The 24882-nt window shown below is 38.2% G+C and overlaps 2 protein-coding genes across 2 annotated transcripts; both read left to right on the forward strand.

Annotated features, from left to right (window-relative positions):
* Window positions 1-1013: 1013 nt before the first annotated feature.
* LOC131455473 (protein-tyrosine kinase 2-beta-like) lies at window positions 1014-19492 on the forward strand. Its single transcript, XM_058623120.1, has 30 exons — window positions 1014-1196; window positions 1304-1643; window positions 3466-3644; window positions 3741-3828; window positions 3924-4003; window positions 4548-4610; window positions 5511-5565; window positions 5678-5818; window positions 6536-6607; window positions 6717-6818; window positions 7057-7174; window positions 7648-7687; window positions 7812-7837; window positions 8242-8289; window positions 8776-8870; window positions 8982-9063; window positions 12053-12153; window positions 12265-12380; window positions 13326-13426; window positions 13635-13724; window positions 14289-14493; window positions 15868-15967; window positions 16107-16154; window positions 16312-16437; window positions 16560-16589; window positions 17316-17340; window positions 17553-17593; window positions 17719-17853; window positions 18765-18845; window positions 19139-19492. The coding sequence occupies exons 2-30, from the start codon at window positions 1431-1433 to the stop codon at window positions 19379-19381; spliced, it is 2844 nt and encodes a 947-aa protein (XP_058479103.1). The 5' UTR covers window positions 1014-1196; window positions 1304-1430; the 3' UTR covers window positions 19382-19492.
* Window positions 19493-21193: 1701 nt separating this feature from the next.
* Window positions 21194-22923, forward strand: LOC131475743 (small integral membrane protein 11-like). The gene is made up of 3 exons (XM_058654056.1): window positions 21194-21324; window positions 21791-22004; window positions 22480-22923. The coding sequence occupies exons 1-2, from the start codon at window positions 21310-21312 to the stop codon at window positions 21977-21979; spliced, it is 204 nt and encodes a 67-aa protein (XP_058510039.1). The 5' UTR covers window positions 21194-21309; the 3' UTR covers window positions 21980-22004; window positions 22480-22923.
* Window positions 22924-24882: the final 1959 nt, after the last annotated feature.

The following is a 24882-nucleotide window of genomic DNA, read 5'->3' on the forward strand; positions in this document are numbered from 1 at the left end:
ACTGCATACACCACATTGTTCTGTTTGTGTCTAGGGATGTTTTGATGAACACATACAGTATCTGTGTGTTAAGGTGTTGCAGGGTTTGAAGGGTACTGGGATGTGATGTTTGTTGAAGATCCTCCTGAGTTTCTCAGAGACTCCAGCATTATACGGTATAACAATGTTGATACTACTGTTTCTGTTTTCATTGTTGTCAGCTGTTCTCCTTTTGGAGGTTTTGATGGTGGCCCAGGTTGAGTAACTGATGTGTTTCTGTTCCTTGTTCCTTGTTCCTTGAGTTTGTGGCATTGGTCTGTGTGGGTAGGTTTCTGGATACTTGGACGTTTCTGTCTTCTCCAATGTGCAGCCAAAAAGGCCAGGGTGTTGCCTATGACATCCTCACAGGTGAATTTGACGTTCCTGTCTATGCTGTTGACGTGTCCTGATTTTGTGTCCCAGGTGTCGTCCATGTATCTGAACCAGTGGCTGCAGGTGCAGTTCCAGTGTACGAGGCCAAAGCTCTCTTCCATGTAGAGGTTGGCCACTATGGGAGATACAGGTGACCCCTGCTGCTGTCCGATGACAGTATAAGGACTCAGGCATGAATTCAGCTGAACAGACAGTGACATGGTTGATTACACTGGGAGTCAGTCAGCAATTTTAGTTGTTTTTTAAGTTCTCATCGAAGGGATCAATAAAGTTATTCTAATTTATTCCATACTGTAATTAACATATTATTCAATTGAAAAATTATTTTAGTTTTTATAAAAAACATTGTACATTGTGTAATGTGCTATTATCTATATTAATGTATTCAAACAATTTTTACCTTCACTGTGCATTTGCTTTTGGAAACTTTTAGACAGAGAAGTGTAGTTGTAATAAAGGCCTGGCACATTTTGCACCGTGTGGGTTTTTGTGTTATTTTTTTGGACTGTGCCATTACATGTGCGATAGGAGGGGTGACAGCAGTTTCATCAGTTCACTGTTGCTGTTCAACTTCCTCATTTCTTCATGCAAGCAAGTAGCATTTCCTCTTTCACTAACACTTCTTCAGGACGCAGTTTCAGACCTCAACTCTTGTTAGCCTGCCAAAGACAAAACCACACATACGCATCTTTGTCACTTAATTTGATGTATACGTACTTTGTTGACTTTGATTCTAGAGCCTGAAAGTACATTTCTCCTGCTGAGCGGTGGAGCTGGTGAACGTGGTGAGTGCAGAATGATCGCAGTAGAAGATGATGGATCGTGAATGTTTTAATTCTTCAAACTGATTGTGTTGTGGCTGTTGTGTTCTTCATCTCCTCCCTGCCTCCAGCTTCACTGCATCCCCTTTCCTGTGTGTGTGTGTGTGTGTGAGTGTGTTTGTGTGTGTTAGAGTGTGTGTGTGTGTGACGGCCTGACAGCTATGTGTGTGTCTGTGCAGTAGCATACAAGCTGTGTGTATGTGTGTGATGTCAGGAGACACCAGCACCCTGTCCTGGAGGAGCATGTCTCCTACCAACCGATCAGATTCCTTGGATGCTTCGCCCACAGCAACTGATGACAGGGACAGGCTCTTCATGGTGAAAATCATCAAAGTGTGTTTCCTTAGCAACAGCTCCAACTTGGGCAAGAACTTCAAACTGGTGCGCTGTGAGGAGGGCTGGACTGTCAGGGTAAGTCCTACTCCCAAACACTGGATGCAAAGAATTGGATTGGGACCCAAACATGGGTCGCAGGAGATTTTCTTTGGGTCCCCATAAAAAAATTGCCAAATGTTTCCAACCTTTTAGTTATATGTGTATGTTTGAAATAACACATACAATCAAATGTATGTGTTGACCAATTAAAAATGACATTAAATTGTCACATGATACACAAATTTGCTATTGTCACAAGTGACGTTGTGATTTGGGTCATGATAGTTTGCTATCGTTAAAAAGTGGGTCCCCATGTAGAAAGTTTGGGAAACATTGTTCTAGTCTAGAATATATGCTGGATTATTCTATATGCGAGACTACTTGTATTCACTGCGTTGTATCTACTTTTTACTTCTACCGTAAACCAACTGTTCTACATACATGCTCTAAACATCTGCCCCTGTGAGGGATAAAACATTTAATGATGTGATGTTTTTTTTAATTTTGAACTTCCTGTTTCATAATAGATGTATTTTCACCTATGTTGTGTGACTCTGTGGTTTGTTTTCTGCCAGTCTTGTTTTACTACCTGTTTACTTTGTAGTTACTGTCTGTTCTGTTGGTCGGATTCATCTCTAGAGTGGACTAAACCTAACATTAAAGCTGTGTGTAACAACAAGTGAGATGACTGAAGTTAGAGTGTGATAGAAAACACAAAGAAAATCCCACAAAAGTTCCACAAGTGAATCTTCCTGTTCAAAAAAACCTCGTTCTTCAGCAGTTTGATGGGATGCTGCGTTACGTCGGAACTGTGATTGATGTCACCCAAAAGTTCTTCATGGCTCAATGCTAGCCATTGCTAGCCATCGTTTGCAATACCAGTCAATAACAACGTTCTACATCGGACACAAACAGCATAGCGACATGTCTACTGTTAAAAATAAAACAGTACTATGTGTACGGCTGATTTACTGTGAAATGACCGATGTGCTCTCAATGGTTAAAGTAGCAGTGTCTTGGAATCCCATGTTGGGGTTGTGCTACCTTCCACTTCTATTGGAACCCGCAATTGGAGGTGTCACCCTAGTGACGTCATCATTGAACGAATCTCGGGCTGGCCATTGTTAATCATTTTTAGAAATACCAGTCGACATGGTATTTTGCTTACACAAACAGCATAGCAACTTGTCTAATGGTGAAAATGAAACAGTACTATGTGTACACAGTAAAAGTCGCAGAGTTTGTGAGGTGGAAATACACACAGGAAAGCCCCATGACCTCCTAGCTTTGATAGTTTTGCTTAAGTGAGCCTTGTTTAGATGTAGCACACAGCATACAGATAATGTTATGACAATTGTTTATGTTCACAAAGTCCAAACAGAGGCAGAATAGTAACAACAATCATGAAAAGTTACGTACTACAGTGTTAAACCTGTGGAAAGAAATTATGCTTTGCTGTTTTCTCTGTTCTATATCAGTGGTTCGGGACCCACAGTTAGGTCGCAGTAGATTTTCTTTGGCGTGTGTATGTTTTAAATTACATAAAATGAAATGTTCTTGGAAAATTACCAATTTAAAATTTACCATCGTTCTATATGAATATAAAATAAGAAAGGTACTGCTCCATATTTTACTTTTTAACCATGTATATACTCTGTTCTCTATTGTGTTGTGCTCTCTCTGTGCTGTACTGGTGTTTCCTTACTGTATCCAAGGCAAGACAAATGCCTATTATTATTGAGCTTATGATGCTATAATTCAGCTGATGTGTTTTTCATCCATATGCTGTTATCAAAAGCAACAATCACCTGCTTTTGCAGTGATATATTCACATGTTTGGAAATGACCTCTGTCCCAGGCCATCATTAAAGGGGTGCTGTCCAGTGGCTGTGTGGGTCCACAGATAAAGTACAGCCTCTGCTATGGCCTCCTCCTCAAACACCTCAAGTCCTCAGAGATCCACTGGCTGCACCCAGATCTTACAGTGTCCGAACTCACCCAGCGCTATGAACAGCAACACCTGGAGGCCGAGTGGAGGTCAGTACATTTAGCTTTTGGATTCTTAATTTTCCTTTTTTTGAATTATGTGACTGAAAAATAATTATTTAAAGTGTGTGATGTTTATTTGTCCAGATATGACCTGAGGATCAGATACATCCCATCAGACTTCATGGAGAAATTCCAAGAAGATAGAACCACAATGCTCTACTTTTACCAACAGGTCAGTGAAGTGTGCATTTAAGTGTAATTTTATTGAACTAGTCTATGATGAGATACTTTTAGGTTGGTGTGAATGCAATGTGTGCTTATCTGCAGGTGCGCAGTGACTACATGCAGCAGTATGCTTCAAAAGTCAGTGATGGGATGGCGCTGCAGCTCGGTTGTCTGGAGATCAGGTTCGGGCCAACTATCATATCATGCAAACTCCTAAAAAATTAAAATGAATGATGCTCCGCTGCTGCCGATTTAGGAAGACATTAATGGAAAAAAAGAAGGATCTAGTGAGTAGTATTTATTAACATCGAATAAAACATAGTATTTGTTTTATTTGCACACACATTTAGTGAAGTGTATTTAGCCTCTGCATTTAACCCATCCTTTTAGATAAGATGAGATCTTTTTGTATTATTGGATTAGGGAGAGGCTTGTGCATCTCTCTCCCTCTCCACCAAAATACCACTTTATCTGTCTAAATACTCAGATTGTATAATGCAGGTGTTAGAAACAGATGTTTGAAAGGGGGAGGGGCTTATGAGTCAGTCTCTTTTAAAGATTGATTCTACCAAAATACCACTGTGTCTAAATACTTCAAGTTTTAAAGATTCAATCCACCCAAACATCGGCAGCAAGAAGCAGGCACGATCAAAATTTCGCCGCAGAATCATAATCATCACCATAATAGTCATAATAATTATAATGATGTTGTATGTTTTTTCACAGGAGATTCTACAAAGACATGAATCCAAACGGGCTGGAGAAAAAATCCAACTTTGAACTCTTGGAGTAAGTCACGTGCAATTGTTATATATGTTTGTGTGACCTTTTATTGTCTAATGGTAATTCGGTAACATTTTACAATGATGGAATATTTATTAACATTTCTTAATGCTAGTAGCAAGTATTAACTAATGGTTAATTCATGTTTTAACTGACCATTTGTCAATGTTATTCAGGTGAATGAAGTTATTAATTCATATATTATTCATTATAGAGCTACAGTCAAAGTCAGTAATCACTGTGAATTGCTAATTATTAAGAGTTAATCATGGTACTACTAAGCTAAGTAACTTCTGTTAATGTTGTTATTTAGTGAACATTTATTAAAGGTTTCTGTGTCTGTTAAGTTGAAAAATCACTTTCCCTTTAAGTGACACAAAATATTCATTACTTAACTTTGCTAAGCATTACATAAACATACTTTACCTTTGCTAATGCTCCTTGTGACCTTTATTGTACAGAATACAGAATAAGAATTACTTAACAATAATAAAGCATTTATTATTATTATTAACTTATGTATTTGTGAAGTCTTTGTTGTGATACATAACCCACTTTACCATAAGTAAAGTAAAGTAAATATAAAAACATTAATTAATGTCCCCTTACTGTAAAGTGTTACCAGAAATGATTTTAAATAAGGCCTTTTGTACCCATGTCGCACAACTCTGGTTGTGGTTGTTCTCAGTGTCAAACAAAAGACTCAGTGATGTCACTGCTAAATGCAGTTGAAGAAAGAACTGAACAGATGCAGCCTGTGGTTAAAATATAAACCAACATAGTGCAACTGTTTAGCAACTGCACCAAAACTGGTTTACATTTAAAACATTGCATTAAAAACAGAAGCCCTTTTAAAAATCAATCAAAAATGTATTTCATAAAAATGGTCTGACTTTCCTCTAACAGGAAGGATGTGGGTTTGGACCTGTTCTTTCCAAGAGAGCTGATCAACAGCATGAAGGTAAAATGAAATAAACAGCCTGATTTGTTTAATTTGCACCTTTTCTTTCCTGTAAAATCTCATCCTCATGTAGTAGGTCACATACGTTAACTGCAAGTGTTTTGTGTGCCAGCCGAAACAGCTGCGCCGGCTGATCCAGCAGACGTTTCAGGGCTACTCTACTCTGAAACAGGACCAGTGCATGACCAAGTTCTTCACCACTTTGTCTCAGTGTTACAGCTTCACACAGGAGAGCTTTGCCTGTCAGCTGGTGGTGAGCATCTTCTGGATGAAATTAATCATCAGAAATAAACAAGTGGTTATTTCTTGTTAGTTTCTCTTCAAAAAAAACAAAAACCTAAAACCTTCCTTGATTTTACATGATAAATTGATGAGAAAATGTATTTTCATTATGATAACTCCACTTTAATATGTTTGTGTTACCCTCAAAAAAGAAAAAGGTCTGTATTTATATAGTGCTTTTCTAGTCTTTGAGCTGCTTCACACCCATTTACTCACACATTCATACTGTACTTTTTGTATCTCACATCTTTTGAAACCATTCACCTGAGAGGTAGACCAATTCATATTTAAATTTAGCTAAACAAATTTTAATAACCGCCTTTGGCCGATTTATTATTGATTGTAGTTCGTAATTTTTATTAATCCAAAACTTTAGTTTTTTTTACCTCTCTGTATTCAATGTTTAGTTTATACATTCTTTTATATAGAAAATACTGTACATAATTGTACTGCAGTCCAGACATAAAATGTAGATTAGAGACCAAATGTTTAATAACTGGTTACTGATGTTAAGAAATGTTTTTGCATAATTTTTTTGTAATTAAAAAAAGGAAATCAGCTAAATATATGGGACAAAATGTTTTTAAATCTTTTAAAATAAATGTGCCAACCATTTTGTTATTTTTGCAGTGTATTCATGCAAATGCATTTTTTTTATTAACGCAATGTTGATTCCCTGTGTCTTCAGCACGGCTGGAGCATAAAAATAGACCTGGTCATTGGCCCTGAAGGCATCAGTCAACAAACTGAGAACTCAACTGTAAGCTTTAATGCTGCCGACTATATGCTGACACTGTACATGTACTGTATGTGACGATGCATGACTTGATTTCTATAGTTTTAAGTTGGACCTCATTTTCTCCTTGCAGCCCGTCAGTCTGGCTGCGTTCTCTCAGGTGCGCAGCATCTCCTGCTCTGCAGGGAGTGAAGGCCAGGCTATGCTCACTGTGCACATAGAGGGAGCCAAGCAGGTATTTATGCCACATTCCATTTACATTGGAACTTGGAACTGCAAGTGACGTCACCCCCAAAATCACTGCATTCCAGTTGAGAAGTCAGAAAAAAAACAATGGATGTAAACTAATTTTGAAAGTTAACCAGTACTCAGTGTACGACGGATTTAACATGTAACAAATATGACAATATAAGAACCCTTTTGTATTTTTGTTTGGAGATACAAAAAATGTGAATATACTTCAAAACCTGCAGCCGCTGTCAGTGATCACCTCCTCCATGGCTGTAGCAGAGAACATGGCTGACCTGATCGATGGCTACTGTCGACTGGACGGCAGATCTGCAAGCTCGCTCATTATCAGAGCCAGCAAAGGTACAATAACGGTTATGTTACAAAAATACAAATCATAATATGTTTTTATTATTGTTTCATTCATCTTTATTTAACCCAGAATAAAGATTAAAGATTAAAATTCTCTTTTGCATGGATAAAACTATTCAAGCACACAGCATACTCAATACAACGTAAAAATAATGAAATGTACGCAAACAAAATGCAGTTTAATAACACATAATCATTTTTCAATAAAATAAAAAGCCAATTTTCTTCCCTTTTCATCGTAAATTACTGCTCTAATAACACATTCAAGGATTCATGGAGGCTTTATGTGAACATTTTGTTGGACACTTATCTGCATCCTGGTTAGAGTAAATTGCCAAATTTATCAAAATATAACCAGGTAGTGGATCAAAAAAGACACACCACAAAATCATGCTTTTATTTCTTCACTTTTTATTAGGAAAAATTAATATTGCACTGACAAAATAAATATGTGGTTCTCACAGGGAAAGACACACGACACAAACTTCCTGACATCCCGAAACAGTAAGTGTAATGAATAATTCAGAAAAATGACATTTTCAAAATGTCACCTGTGCTTGGTGAAAACAAAAGTAAAGATGCATTTCTGTGGGTGAAAGGTCATTGACAGCTCATTTCTGTGTTCCAGGAGTGTTCGCTGTGGCTCTGATAGAGGTTTGAGTCTCATACCTAATCCATTCATTCACTGACTGATTTGTATTTAGTCATGACTTTGCTTTTAGCCTAAATGTTTATTATTTTAAGCTGTGTATCGACTCTGCTTACTTTATTACATTGCAGTAATTTACATGTACTAATCCCTTGACCTCCCAAAGGGGGTTCCCAACCAAATTTGCTGAATTGCTGTATATGTTTTAAATAACATGCATTAGATAACTTTTTCTTTAATGTACTAAACATCTTCTGAGAATGATTCAATTACCAATTCAAAATGATAGGTTTTGCAGATGTGAATGTAAATTAGTTGCTATTACGTACAAATTTCCTGTTTCCTCGATCAAAATTGTTTCCCCTTTTTAAATGCAAAATAAATGTTCTTGTTGTTGCTTTAACTTCAGGCTCTGATATTTATGCTGAGATTCCTGAAAGAGGAGCAGACTCTGATGGTAAGTGAACAGTATGCTGCTCTCAGTATCCACTTGTTGATTGGGCAAATTCTGGGATAAATACAGTGAAGTAGCTAAAACTTGAAAAAAACAAAATGGCAAGTGAATCTCTAAGATGCTACTGTTATGGTTTTAATTGAATTTAATTTACTCAAATATCTGCAAATGATCATGCTACAACAGAAGTGGTATTAATGGTAAAAGTAGCAGTGTTAGTATGTGTATTGTGGCATCTATCTTGGAATACATGTCTCCGACATTAACTGATAAAAAATCATGGACGTAAAAACAATTAAAAAATAAATAATAATAAAATATTAATACCGAATTCACCACATTACACATTTGAGAGCATCATCATTTCAGCCAACAGCCTTTTTAGTTTGCTTGTTTTGTAAAGAAAGAAAACTTTAAATACAGTATATCCAAATATTACAACTGCATATAATATATATTTTTTCTATTTCTTAATTTGTGTATATTCAGAGAAACACATGATATCCAGAGATGACGTCATCGTGGGTCGGATCTTGGGTGAGGGATTCTTTGGAGAAGTTCACGACGGAGTTTTCAAAAGTCCAGTGAGTTCATATGTTGGTTCTCCATCACTAGTTATTACAAGAAGAATAAATGAAATAAGATGCATACTACAAGTTGAATAATATACATGTATTGTGCTTGTTTGTTTGCAGAGCGGAGAGAGGATCCATGTGGCTATAAAAACATGTAAGGACTGTTCAGCTGATGTAAAGGAGAAGTTTCTCAGTGAAGCCGGTGAGTTATTTTTTGATTCCACGTTCAGTTCTCAAGTATATCACTGAACAGAAATCCTGCCATTCACTTTCACTTGTTACAGCTAGAATCACTGTTGCTGAATGTATGAGACATACCAAAGAGAAGTGTATTAATAGAAGAGTGGTGCATCACAGTTTGGAACATTTCAGAGTTCTTCACTAAGACACTTTCTTTAGTCAACTTCCTGTTGTGTGACAGACTGAGAGCTTAGATGTTGTTCCACAGATGACTGTGGTGAAGTGTAGGTGTTTATCAGTAATGGGAGTTAAAAATAAACGGTGTTACTTTTTTCAGTAAAGAGTAATCTAATTAATTACTGTTTCAATCATGATAAGGCCTTTACCATTACTGCCAAAAATGCAGTGTTACTTTAATTATTAGCTCATTGAAGCTGTTTTCATCAGACCAACTAGTTCTCTAAACCGAGAGGCCGAGTTGTTTTTTTACTCTTCTTCCTCGTGAGGGGACACGAGACAACCACATAAGTGATGATGATTGGCTGAGGTAGAGTAAAATATTATTGTAAGTGTTACACACGTGGAATGAAAAAAAGGGAGTCTCCAGTGTGTAGGTATTGAAGGATCATTTTAATTCTGTAAACACAGAAACATCCACGCTTTAACATCCATGGCTACGATCGCTACACGATCTACTCAGAAACAAAAATACACATCATCATATTGACGCTGATAAGTAACACAAATACCTCTTTTGTTAATAACATTCCTGAGATCCTCTATGCATTGCACAACATAATTTTACAAATAATAAAGAATATAAATTGCATTGTTTCCATATCTTTGCCATAACACAGCTTATTAACACAATAAAAACATTACTTTGCATTCACAACTATTGCAACATACATCATCTGATCAATAACTAGAGTGAGCCACAACACACACATTCACACTTCTCACTCACTCCCAACCACAGACGCACTTCTTTTCCCTCGCGTACATCAGGTGCGCATCTCTCACCGTCATCACATCCACACACACATTGACTTCACAGATATACTTGCCGGTTCATATCTTCATTTTACCTCATACTATTACTGTGCATTGTCTGCGGCTACTCACCTGTAAACACAGAAACACGGCCGCTTTCACTTACAATAGCTACGATCGCTACACGACGCTTCGCGCGCTGGTCCTTAACTACTGAGGACCCTCGCGGCTGCCCAGACTACTGCCTGCCCGTATGTACCGTTTTCTGTGTACACTTTCATAGTGAACTCCTTTATAGTAATGTGTGTGCTATTGCCTGCTATACCTCACCCAGCTACCAGACTAATGTAAACAACAATAATAATAACAATATGAAATACAATACAATACAATACAACACATATGTTCTTCATACAACAATATGAAGACAATACAATACAACTTATTATTCAAATGAAATAAAATAAATGAAATGACATCTTAATGGGGGGGAATGTTACTTTAAAAAAGCAATTGGTTACAGTTACTAATTATTTATCCCCAAAAGTAACTGAATTAGTTACTGAGTTACAAACTATAAAAGTAACTAGTTACTAGGGAAAGTAACTATTGCGTTACTTTTAAGTGTTCAAAGAATTTGGACCTCTCCTCCACCCCCTATGAAATGGACACTTAATACAATAAATTACTAACAGATACAGTGCACACAAATCTAAACTATTTTATTGTTGCTGTGGGACGAAGTGAGTCTAACATACTTGTCTACCAGTTTGTTAAACTCAATTGTTTTGACTTCATCTCCTTTAATGTTAATGGCCACTCATTTTGTGGAAGCGTGCGAAATTGAGAGATGTTTGGAAATTGCTTGACACCGACAAAAGAACTTTTGTCCAGGGCATAATGTGCATTTAACATATACATTTTTTCCTTTAATTTAATTTACAGAAAAGTAACGGCTACACTTCCAGTTCAAGAAGGCTGCTTAAGGCTTAACTGGGCTCGCCACTCCTGTTGTTGATCATTTACTCGTTGTTGTGTGTGCAGCTATGCTTGCTTTCGTTTGTGTCAACAACACTCGCCCAACTCTGCCTCTGAACTCTACCTCACCTGGATTCACCTACTACACACATGAAATTTTGCAAATCAGGATATGCTCTATTGGCCCATTTCCACCGGCTCTACTCGCCTCGCCACAGCACGATTAGGTTGCATCTCCACTACAAAAAAGTACCTACTTAACGTGGGCGGAGTCATCATTGCATGGCTGAGTGAAACTGCGGTGACTTTGTTTTACACACGACCCCTGACACACACGAGTGACGAGTGACTTTACACCAGACTTCTGTAGTTGTTGGAGATTAACCCACATTTTTAGGATTGTTAAGTAGTTTTAAGTGACCAATCATCGCATAGTACCTACTACTAGCACGCTTGGAACCTCACTGGAGCAGATACTAAAAATAGTACCTGGTACCAGGTACTATGCCAGTGGAAACACTACTTAAACCGTGCCGTGGCGTGGTGAGTAGAGCCGGTGGAAATGCGCCATAGACCCATCACCTAAACCCAAAAAGAAGGTGGTCAGTTTGACTCAAACAGCCATTTGAGGCCAATTTGGCGATTTCACACATGTGGTATATGAACAAGTTTCTTCTAGAGGTTTATTGCGATCAACTTCAAATATTATAATCTCACTCTGAACAAAAACTTCACTTAATGTCAAACACTTTTGACGCTAGGGGGCATCAAAGTGGCAGCTCGTTCTGTTGACTCGCCAAAAAACATGAAACTTGCTGTGACTGATAATTAGTCGTTAGCCAGTGCCTGTGTCAAAGTCGCTCGATACCCACTGTGTGTAAGGGGGAGCGAAGATCCCTTCAGTGCAGTCAGACATTGCTTTTGTAGATTGAAAAAAACAAATAATGATAAAAATGTGCTTTCCTCTTCCCCACTGTTTCTTATACAGTCTCCTAGTAAAATGTCATTGTTTGGGTTTGTTTTTGTTTTGTCGTCTTCAGGCCTGATGAAAAATCTGGATCATCCCCACATCGTGCGTCTCATTGGAGTAATTGAGGTTGATCCTGTCTGTATCGTCATGGAGCTCTATGAACACGGAGAGGTATTTACTGTGGTTGAAACTGATCCCAAACTAGAACACAATAAAACTGTGTGTATAAATAAATGCAATTTAATACAATTTCTTACGTAAGTGTGTTTGCTTACCTGGCAGCTGGGGAAATATCTTGTGGAGCAGCAGTATTTAGTGACCACAGCAACATTGATCCTGTACTGTTTACAAATCAGCAAAGCCTTGGCTTACCTGGAGGGACTTAACATGGTGCACAGGTGACGTTTTTCTTTAATGAACCATAAGTAAAAGCTTAAAAGCATTTTAAATACTTATGTTGAACAACTGTCACTATGGCTCACATGTAGTGGCACAGAAAACCCCATACTGGAGGGAGAACAAAAATGTAAGATTGGGAGAATAAAGTCATAATATTACAAGAGAAAAAGTTGTGACATTACGAGAATAAAGTTGTCCTATTGCCCTTCTGTGGTATAAAGCGGTAGAAAATGGATGGATGGAAGTTGTCATATTGCGAGAATAGTATTCAGGCCTTAATGAAGAAAAAAATATTAAAGCTTTTGAGAAGGAAGTCCTAACATCAAGGGGAAAAAAAGTCATCATGTCACTTAATTACTTAATTAACTTAATATATATTTTTTCTTGTAATTTACACCTTTCTTCTCATAATATTATGTTACAACTTCATTCTTGTAAAATTGCCACTGTTTTCTTGGAATTTACAACTTCTTTTCTTGTAATGTTATGACTTTATTCTCAAAAGTTGTTTTTTTTCACACCAGCCCTAATACTACGTTGTATATTAGCATCAGTATCAGGGCTTTGAAAAGATTGCGTAAGAAACTAAAAAGTCTAATCCGAAAATAGAATCACACAGACACAGAAATCCTCCTGTTACATTACATTACATTACATTACATTACTGTTCACGCTATTTAAAGAGGTTTTATAGTTCCTTGATGAAACAATGAGATATATTAGATAATTAATATTTTGGTGCAACTTCAGCTTCTGATATCATCAGTAATGGAAAATGACTTTGTATTTATATAGTGCTTTTCTATTCTTGATGACCACTCAAAGCTGCTTGACACTACAATTTTGCCATTCACACCCATTCACATTTTCTTCAGTATGGTATTAATACTTTGAGCTTGTTACCTGACTGATGTCGACTTCCTGTCTCTGCTTGTGTGCTGCAGAGATATAGCCGTGAGAAATGTCTTGGTGGCTTCACCTAAATGCGTGAAACTCGGTGACTTTGGTCTGTCACGCTATATTGATGATCAGGAGTATTATAAAGGTACACACACACACACACACACACACACAGGCGCCTGTGGTAAACCACAGAGTTGCTGTGTAGAGGAAACTCATAAAGTTCCTCTTGCCTTTTCTGTAGAGATATAGTTTCCTTTCATTTCAACATACTGTATGCTCATGCTTATTATTTCAGTCTTCATAACAGTTACGTACTCAACTTCTATTTGTCATTTTGTTCTTGTGTGTAGCCTCTATTAGCCGATTACCTATCAAATGGATGGCACCTGAATCAATCAATTTCAGACGCTTCACTGCAGCCAGTGATGTGTGGATGTTTGGTGAGGAAACACACTTTGACTAAATTTAGCAATGTAACAATTCAAGATTGTTTGTTGATGAATGTAAATGACATACTGTTTTCTTCTGTTAGTTCAGTTACAATTTGTCTCTTTCTTTTATTTGTCCTTTGCACTAACACTTTTTTCAGTTCCTTGTTCAATTGTTGATGAGCTGAATGCTACAGAGTGCACCTAGGGTCAGGTTGCAACATTCTTTGAGCAAACTTTTGTGTTCCCTCGCAAAACTTTTGCATTCTCTCACAATTATATTGTGTTCCCCCACAATAAGTTATTCTGTGAGAACGCAAAAGTTCACTCTAATAATTCACCACCCTGCTCCGTAAGTAAGGTCCTGTAACATAAATAATAGTAGTAAGTATGAGATTCTGCAAAACTAATGTTAGACATGGTAAACAGTAAAAAAAGGTCATTTGCCGGTCAACGTATGCTCAAAATAGTCTTTAGAAAGCACAAACCTGCCATTTTTTTCTAATCTGCCAGTATTTATGTAAACCTCATGACTGGAATGACGTGTGTGTATTACATGTGTGTGCACTCAACCAGGTGTGTGTGTGTGGGAGATCTTCTCCATTACTCAGCAGCCTTTCTCCTGGCTGGAGAACTGGCAGGTGATTGACCAGCTGGAGTCTGGAGTTCGACTCCCCAAACCTCAGATTTGTCCACCCACTGTCTACTCCCTGCTCACTCGCTGCTGGGCCTATGAGCCGCCGGGCCGGCCGGGCTTCAGCCAGATCGTCTGTTCCTTAAGGTACACACAGACACACACATACAAAATATACACACAGGTTGAGGTTTTCGGTGTAGACCAGTTGACTGCCAAAGCTTTATTTTCAATTGAAAGTATTGAAGTTATACATGTTCAGTGTAGCTACTGCCTCTCTCTCTGGTCAAACACCAGCTTCTGTGATCACATGTTGCCATTGCCATTCTAAGTCCACTGGTGCATCACTGGTGCAAGCTTTCATCACCCTGTCTAATCAGCACAAGGCTCATTGTCCCCGACTCCTCCCCCTTTATAAATGCCAGAGCGGCTGCTTTGTTGTCTTTCTGTCTCTACCTCTTGAAACATGGTACAGGCAATTCAGTGGCTCACATCAGTGGCCACCTCCCACCCCAGCTAGAAAAACCAGCATAGACCAGCATTTTGTTGTGTTTTGGTGCTGGTCCAGCATAATGCTGGTCATAACTGTATGTTACATAACTGTATGTTACTCTATGCTGGTCCATGCTGGTCCACCAGCATCATTATGCTGGTCTTTGCTGGTCTATGCTGGTCCCCCAGCATCATTATGCTGGTCTATGCTGGTCCATGTTAGTCTATGCTGGTCAATGCTGCTCTCAGCATTATGCTGGTCTTTGCTGGTCTATGCTGGTCCAACTGCATCATTATGCTGGTCTATGCTGGTCCACCAGCATCATTATGCTGGTCTATGCTGGTCCACCAGCATCATTATGCTGGTCTTTGCTGGTCTATGCTTGTCCACCTGCATCATTATGCTGGTTTTTGCTGGTCTATGCTGGTCCACTTTGGTCTATGCTGGTCTATGCTGGTCCATGTTGGTCCATTTTGGTCCATTTTGGTCTATGCTGGTATATGCTGGTCCACCAGCATCATTATGGTCTACCAACATGACCAGCATAAAACCAACATAAAACCAGTACCAAACCAGCATTTTCCAGTGAAGAAGTTAAAAACACAAACGTATCTCATGCTAGCCAGTGTTAGCAATACCAGTTGCTAACATGCTCTACATGGTATTTTGTGCACACAAACAGCGTAGCAACATATATACAGTTAAAAATCACTGTAGACATGTAAATTTGCTGTGGAAACAAATATGACAGAAGTGCTATTCATGGTAAAAGAAGAAGTGTTTGTATGGTGCAGCCATCTTGGTATGTGAGGTTGCTCCAAGTTAAAATTCCGAGTTCTGACTACAAATGGAACACAGCATCAGCCCACTTCCTTGCCTTTTTTTAAAATCAGGCATTGGGCAGTGTTAGCCTTGGAAAAGGGGGTTTAGTTACCCTTTAATGAGTTGGAAACATTCTTTCCCCTGACACACACGCACACACACAAACACACACTCACACACACTAACTTCATCTGTCCGTTTGATAGTGAGATCCACAGGATGGAGCTGGAGCAGGAACTGAAACCAGACAGGTCCAGCTCCATCCCATCGTTATTCTTCTCCGGCGGCGCAGATCCCCCACCCAAGGTATGATTTACAACATGGCAACACCTTTAGTTACATGTTATAGATGTTTGTTTGTTTGTTTGCTTGTTTTTATGTGAACCCAGAATTTTTGACCTGACAGCCTTCAAATAAATGACCTTTTTTTCCCCTCTCTCTCCAGCCATCCAGATTACAAGGCAACACTCTTCCTCGGGTTTCACACATGCAGGTGTTTAAAACAAGCACTGCTCAGCCTGCTGCTGTGAAGTATTTTTAACAGAAGGACAATTCCTGAAAAGTCTGCAAATTTTATAAAATCACAGGTTTGCATCTAAAATAAATATCAATTTTAATGAACAAACCTGTATGCGTGTGTGTGTGTGTAGGCAGCAGAGAAGGACTGCCGGCCAGAGTGGGAGAAAGTACAATCACAAGTGGAGGACACGTTACAAAGACAAAGACAAGAGATGATGGTGGATAAACAGTGGCTGGAGCAGGAGGAAAGACAACTGGTAAGACACACACACACTCACATACACACACACACACACACACACTGTGATGCGAGGATGGAGGAGGCACTGTGACATGTCTTACCAGATGAACTTTTCTTTTCTTTAATGTTTTCCTATAGGATCCTGTTGTCACAAATTCACAAATCAAGGTATACACACACACACACAAACGCACACACACACACACACACACACACACTGCATTGACTCACAGATATTTGGACAACATAAAAACAAACCAGTATTTCTTATTTTATCTCAGTGGTTCTCAAACCTTTTTCTGTTGGGCCCCCCTTTGGAGGGAGAAAGAAATTTCCCACCCCGACTCAAAACAAAATTGTAACAATGTGTCAAGTATAACATTTATTGAAAGAAATATCAATATTAGAACAAATGGTTCACTTTTCTTTGCTGTGCAAATGAAATGTTTGCGTCAGCAACACAAATACCTTCAATATTGCTTCCAGAGAAAGCAATTTTCAAATAGAAATATGATTTGTGCAATTTATAACTATAACAACGTATTTTTTTAAACACATTTCACATTACACTAACTGTAATTAAAATTTAGCCCTAAACTAAACCAGTTCCTCAGAAATGAGTTTCTGCCTCATTAGGACCAGGTTTTAGTCTCCATGAGGACTACTGACCCTGACAAGGTCAGTGTTTATGTCAGAAAAGGTCCTAAAGGTCCTCCTACACATACAAGAACACACACATAAGCACACTGTTTGACCTTTGGCCACTGGTTTACTATGGTTTCCTGTAGCCATTGCAGTGTAATTTTATTCTTCTCCACACTGTGGCAGTAGAAAGTAAAATGACGTACACACACACACACACACATTCCTGATTTTTTGTCTGTATTTTTTCAGCCTCCTGAAAAAAGCCCAGAAAATGGTGAGTCCAGTTAGAGAGAGACATTATTTTTACATGATTTTTAGCTTATTCTAAATTTTTCTAAACTGTAAAACATTTAGAGGGGAATTCTGGTATTTTTCAACCTTGGCCCTATGTTTATAAATGTGTATGTGTATGTGAATAGCACTTAAAAATACTGGAATTCCCCTTTAAGCCTGGAAGCACAATTTGATGTCTTTTCTGTGTGTCAGGGCCTCCGAAGAAGCCACCAATGCCTCCTCCAGTCACACAGGTAAAGAAAACCAAGCTTTTAATCTTTAATTTTTCTGAAAATATCAACAAGAATTAATATAGGATATATGTACATATAGTATAATAGTATAAACCATGACAAATTATTTTTGCTTTGTGTTCAAGCCTCGCCCCACAGCTGAGCTGGACCGGTCAGGGGATCAGGTTTACACTGGGGTCATGGTGATGGTGCAACAAGTGGTCCATCTGAAGAATGATGTCAGCACTCTGTCCGCCTCCGAGTATCCCAGTGCTGTCAAAGTATGCCCAGCGACAACAGATTTTTATTATTATTTAACCTTTATTTAACCAGGAAGACATCGAGTAAGACATCCATGGCTAACACAGCTCACAGTTACAGATCAATTAAAAAATACACAACACATATACAAGGATGCACAAGACTGGACTGTTTGCCGATATCCAATATGCCGATAACAGAGACCAATATATAAAGGTTTTCCCTGCACCCAAATGCAGAGGTCATTTAGTCTTCTGAAATTAACATAATATTTATGATAATATTTTAGATATAAATTTTCTTCATTTTACAATATCAGTAAAGACTAAACAAAATACTAGTTGGGGGTAGCAGCTTCTCTCAAATTACATAATAGATGTATTTTTAACGAAACTTTGTCATCCAACCAAAATCCTAAATATTTATATGATACATTTTCAATCTGGACTATCTGTAAATTTGTCCTTCTGACATTTTTTTTTCATGGATCAATCTAATTTTTTTTTGTGATGGGTAGGTGATCACACTATACAGTATGTTCCCATTCAATTTTGAAACCCAATGTCTTATAATGGGCAAAACTCTGTCAAACTTAGTATCAGCATGTGTGTACAGGATAGGTATCATCACATTAAGTTTCATCCAGATTTGATCTAGATTAAGGATTTGGCTTCAATTTAAATGCAACACGGTTCAGTCCTATTTAACAAGTTGAGCTATGCATTGTATCTCAGTGACAATACGATGGTAATAGCTATAAGCAGGTACATACACATTTCCGGCTGTATGTAAAACAAAGGTGACAAAGTGTTTAAGTGCTCTTATTGTATTTATATTTACATTTAACCCTCGGACTGTATTTCCCCTCCCATTCTTCCACATCCCTCACTCTCTTTCTGTTCCGACTCCCCAATCCTTGCCCACCGACCAGGCAGTGGGTGTCACACTCCGTAACCTGATACAGAGTGTTGATGAGATCCTGCCGTCTTTACACTGCTCTGTCACCACAGAGGTGAGCCTCACTCCTTTCCTCATCAAATAAAAGGAATATATTGCACATCCTACTATTCTTAAATGACAGGATTAAAAATCCATTGAAACACCTGGATGATGAATTTTAGTAAAGTGTCTTTGCATTACATCAGTGTTTCCCAAACTTTCTGTTTGGAGACCCACTTTTTAAAGATGACAAACTGTCGATCCATATTTATTTACCGACTAATTTACAGCCATATTGATTTTAAAAATGCAGACATGCATCTCAACTAAAATAATTGAGATAAGTGTATTTCATCTCCATTTCAGATTGAAGGCACTAAGAAGCTGCTAAACAAGGACTTAGGGGAGCTGATCAACAAGATGCGAATGGCTCAGCAGAACTCAGTCACATCACTGAAGGAGGAGTGCCAGCGACAGATGTTGGCAGCTGCTCACACTCTGGCTCTTGACTCCAAAAACCTGCTGGACGCTGTGGACCAGGCTCGCATCAGGGCTAACCTGGCCAAACCAAGACCGGACTCCCAAGTGGCAGGAGATTCTGGGGAATGAGGCCCAAACATTATATTGACTAGATTCAAACATTTTGCAGATTACAGTGAATTGTGAGTTTGTATGGGATGGTGGGACTATTCATGCTAAATAAAATGTTTCATAAAAACACATTTGCATTTTGTGGTGACTGTGTCATGATGAAGGTAAACAAATCTAATATACAGTAGGTTTTGGGGGGATTCTGCTCAGTCGCAGCGCCTGATCAATCCTCCATCTGACTTTGTAATGTTGTTGTGCAATTTCAGTTGTATGTCAATAAAGACCTTTCACTGACAATATATTAACAATGACAGATAATTAATGACTCTAATGTTATTTTATGTTTCAGCAACCTGAGAAGAATTTAAATCACTCTGTTCCACCCGACACATATGAAGAAAAATAATCAAAACTCGACTTAAACAAACTGCCAGAGATTGTCTATGCTTCCTTTGCTGCTGTTTGTTCTTTATAACTCGACTAATTTGTAGTGGACAGCAGCGTTACTGAGGAATAAAGGTAAGGTGGTGCATATTTGGTTGGTTAGGTTGGAGTTTCTTATTTCATTTGTAACACATTCAACTGAAATTGCAGTCAGTTGTTACAATGTTTTACTGATGAATATACATTATTCTCTTGTCTTAATAGCACATAGAGTAGTAGTAATGAATTGGATTATGTTTATTTAACATTAGCGCTTAAATACTGTAAATATCGTTTATTTAAATAACCTTTTAACAGCCCCAGTGGTTTGTCAGCATATCACTTCTTGTGGCAAACTTTGCAGCACAGCCTGGAAGACAACAGGTAATACTGTACAGTGAGGCCCACAATCACACAAGGTCTACCCAACACCTGTAAAGACAATTTAAGGCTGAAGCAACCTACAATGAATGGCAGGGGGTAACTGTTCCTCAGCCTTCTCACTGGGTTATCATTCTCTGGCTTCCATATGAAAAAGGGTGGAGCTGAAAGTACTTTGGAGATAGACGCTCAGAAATGCAGTCAGTTACTCTGGCTGGGGAGGGAAACGCCACAATGACACCATCTTCAATGGGTTGCTCACAGGGATGCAGCCTGATCAGAGACCCAAGGATTCCAGCTCCATCTTCATCCAGATCCTCTGCTGCTGTGAACAGATCCACTGACTCATACTTGTCAATCTGTGGAGAAGGGCAGCTGGGGACATATGGTGATGGCTGACCTGGATCATTCATTTAATGTCATTTTAAAATGTAATTCCTTCCTATTCAGACTTTCCATATATATAGTCACCTTTTCATACATATATTCAGACTTTCATATATATATTCACCTTTTCATACATATATTCAGACTTGTCATATACTGTATTTATATTCAGACTTTTTATATATATATTCATACTTTATATATATATATTCAGACTTTATTTATATGTATTCAAACATTCATTTATACAGTTTATTCAGACTTTCTTTAAATATATTCAGACTTTCATTCAATATATTCTTAAATGGGGGGAGAGAGAGAGAGAGAGAGAGAGAGTTTGCTCGAACATTCATAGAGGTGTTAATATACAGTATGTTGTAATGGGAAGGGACAGTGATACATTCACTTTAACAAGGAAAATGGAAATTACAGAAACGAAACATAAAAAAGACGCCATTAATGAAATTCAAACACATCTCGCGCGTACATCGATATATAGCGTTGCCAATTGTATTATCTAGGACATCTTTGCTACAGTGGTTGAGCAACACTAAGAGGCCTGACAAATATAGACGTGGAACATTCGTATGTGTACAAGTATGTGTGTCTGACACGGACAGTGAACGCAACACAGATCACGTACAACAGACTGCATTCTGATTGGCTCGTAATGGTAGGCCCCGCCCTGCAGAAGAGTATTTTTAACGCTATCGCCTCAACTGCGCACAGGAGAAGTCACCACGACTGAAGCAAAAATGATCAACTGGAAGGTAATTATCCTACAAAATTCTATTTAGAAACCCGGTAAATAAATAATAATTAAACAGGTCTTTTCCGGCTGGGTGAGAAGTTGTTGCTACCTTTTTCTGTGTAACTGTCTCAGACGTTTCCAGCTGAATGCTAATGTTGCTACAGCTGAGCAGGCTAGCAGTGATGTGTTTCTTTTTTACTGACTTTGAGCCCTTAAGTGTAGGTTGTAATAATCATAATAAAAAGGACAAACGCAGCTCGTTTATCTACCTCAGTGGTTTTGTAGGCGGAACTATCATTGTTATTAGTTGTACTTCAGCTCACTTGTACTGAAGTGTGTCTGTGAAAACTACAACTTTATATTGCACATGGTGTGCAGCTGTCCCTCTATCTCACTCAGTCACACACATACCACCTCCCCCTTTCTACTTCAATGTACACAGCTGAGCCTTATGTTGTGTTTGTGTGTGTCCACGCTTTCCTCAGGCTTTGGACAATGTCCCCGTTCTGCTATACATTCTGGCCCTGAAGACACTGCTGCTGTGTTTAGGGTTTGCTGGGGTGAAGATATACCAGAGTAAGAAAGCAGATGAAGCTCTGAAGAAGCAGCAGGCTGAGAAGAAGAGGCTTGCCCATCAGACACTGAAGCTACTTGACAATTTGAAGGAAGACTGAGCAGAGGAGAAGCTGCTGTGAACTGGTACGTGGAAAACCATGTTACAATTGGCAAAATTAAACTGCCAGAAGACTGAGAACATGGTTGTCACAGGGGACGCATGGGACAAACAGAGACACAAAAGCTCACCTAATAAAATATACACCTGTCCATGATATTTTAAGAATATGTTAGATATACTGCTTGCTCTCACCTTTGCACAGAAAAGAAAGCTTATTTCCTCAGTCTCCTACTTTAAATTTGTTTTTAATTTCGGTTTCTGGTCAGAAATGGTTTATACTTAAGCAGGCATAGACAGTATACGGTGAGCCTTTTCTTAAGTAGATAAAATCTATTTTTGTGGGTGCCCCTGCTGGCAGTTAGGTCAATTAATAATAACTATATAGCAGTTTTCAAGAAGAGAAAGTGGTCATTTTCAGAAAGATATTTACTAATTTGGGTGTATTGACAAAATATGGACTGTGAGCCAAATCACAATTTTCATATTTCTCTTCTCCAGGGAACCATTTGATTGAACAGATCATCAAGCTGCTTTTTCCAGAATGAGCCAGGAGGACGTTACTTCAGGGGCTGTGGGAATCCAGGACTGTTAACCACGTCACTTTTATATTTATATGTCTTGTATTTATGTCTGCCCAAGACAAATTTTTATAAACTACAATTAGTACAGAAACCACATGAGCTCAGAAGTGAGACTGAGATGAGTCTGTTTTGGGTTTTTTCCGCTGTGACGGAGCCATTATCATTTGCCAAACATCATCTTCCTTGTATGTATGAGAGTAAAACACTGGCTTGGTGTAAAACTGTAATGGCAGTGAAATTAATAAATGTGGTTTGTATGGAATGTAATTCAATCAGGCATTTTGGCCATGGAGGTGTCCAGAGGGAGTAACTAACAACATTTAAAAAATACTATTGCAATTAAATCAATTTTGTTTTTTAATCTTTGACATATGCAAGTTTGTTTTTTTTTAATAAGTAATTCAGATAATTAAACTGACATTTAAATAGTTAAAATCCTGAAAATTATTCAAGGAAGGAAAAGGGGGTGGAGTGGCCCAGTGGTTAAGACCGGTACCCTGTGTGCGAAAGACATCATGGTCGCAAGTTCAACTCCTGCCCTGACTGATTGTACTCAATTCCCTTGTAAGTCACTTTGGATAAAAGCGTCTCCTAAATGACATGTAATGTTCTATTGCAGATTTGGTGCATGTACATTCATATAAATTTTGTTGCTAGTCTTTGACATATTTAGGACTCTAATTCCCATCTCCCTACTATTTAGTATAAGGAAAATAATAAAAAAAAATTGTGGGGGATTTTTTTGTAGTAACTAATTAAAAGTGTAAATAATTACCTGGCTTTAATCCTGAAACTTATGTTTGAGGGAGGATGCAAGTTAGAGACAGAATAAATAGACCAGGAGCAGATATATCAAGTTATAGGTTTAGACAGGACAGTTCTGAATGAGTTACGACATGTTCATAGTACTACAATGTCATTTATACAGGCAGCAGCAGATATTGTTAATAAAAAATGATACCAATATCAACTTTAATTATAGCATAATAATGACGATATGAATGATATTCATAATTATGGCCTCGAAACTGGATCTGGATCCTGCAGGCTGCAAGATGAGGACAGAGAGAGACACAAACTAGGGAGAGAAATAATGTGATGTAATGAAGTCATGTTCATACCCTGAGTATGAGAGAGTGAATGTGTGTGCACCACAGGAATTCCCCCAACAGTCTAGGTCTATAGCAGCTTAACTAAGAGATGGTTAAGGTTTCCCTGAGCCACCCCTAACTGTAAGCTTTATCAAAAAAAAAAGTTTTAAATCTAACTTTAAACAGAGAGAGAGTGTCCGCCACCCGAACCAACACTGGGAGCTGGTTCCACAGGAGAGGAGCCTGGTAACTGAAGGCTCTGTCTCCCATTCTACTCTTATAGACTCTGGGGAACCACAAGTAAGCATGCGTTTTGGGACCAAAGTGATCTGTTGGGATGATATAGTAACTCTTTCTAGTTCCTGTCAAAACTTGTGCTGTGGCATTTTGAATTAACTAGAGGGTTTTAATAGACTTGTTGGAACATCCAGATAGTAATAAGTTGCAGTAATCCAATCTAGATGTAATGGGTAACCCATTCATTTGTTTTTCAGCATCCTTTGAGGACAAAGTGTTTTGAATTTTTATGCGCCACAGGTAAAAGAAGGCTGCTCTGGAAATGAGTTGTATGTGTGAATCAAATGATATATCCTGGTCAAAAATAACTCCACGGTTCCTCACAGTGGAACTGGAAGCCATGATAATGTCATTTAAAGTGACAATGTTGGCAGAAAGTCTTTCTCCAAGGTGTTCAGGGTATAATTACCTTGTTTTTTTCTGAGTCATTTAGGGCATTTAGGACTTGATGTCTCTGAGACATTCATCAAGTCTGTAACAAAACAAAACAATTCATAGTTAATGACTGCATATTAAATCAAAACTGCTGCAGTTATGAATTGTCTACGTTTGTTAGATCTACTGTGGTGAACGTTGGATATTCACTTCCACTATAAAAGCTATCAATAAATGTGGTAAATCAAGAGAGACGTCTGAATGAACAATGAAGTTTATTTTCCCTTTGATGACACTGTGTGCAGTCGGTCACATCATTTCTCACACGACTTGGCATGAACTATTTTCTTGCTCTACAGTGTTTTTAACCTTACTGGTAACAAATGAAATTGTGGTGCCACCTAGTGGATTGACCATATAACTGTCAACTCACAGTCACCACAATAAATAACCATTGGAGAACAAAAAAATGCATGGCACTGTACCCAGTGTCAACACTACAATGATTTTACATTAAGATTTTAACATACTTATCACATCTTAAATTTTGCCAGCCA

Source organism: Solea solea, chromosome 2 (genome assembly GCF_958295425.1).
Source record: "Solea solea chromosome 2, fSolSol10.1, whole genome shotgun sequence".
Lineage (NCBI taxonomy): Eukaryota > Metazoa > Chordata > Actinopteri > Pleuronectiformes > Soleidae > Solea > Solea solea.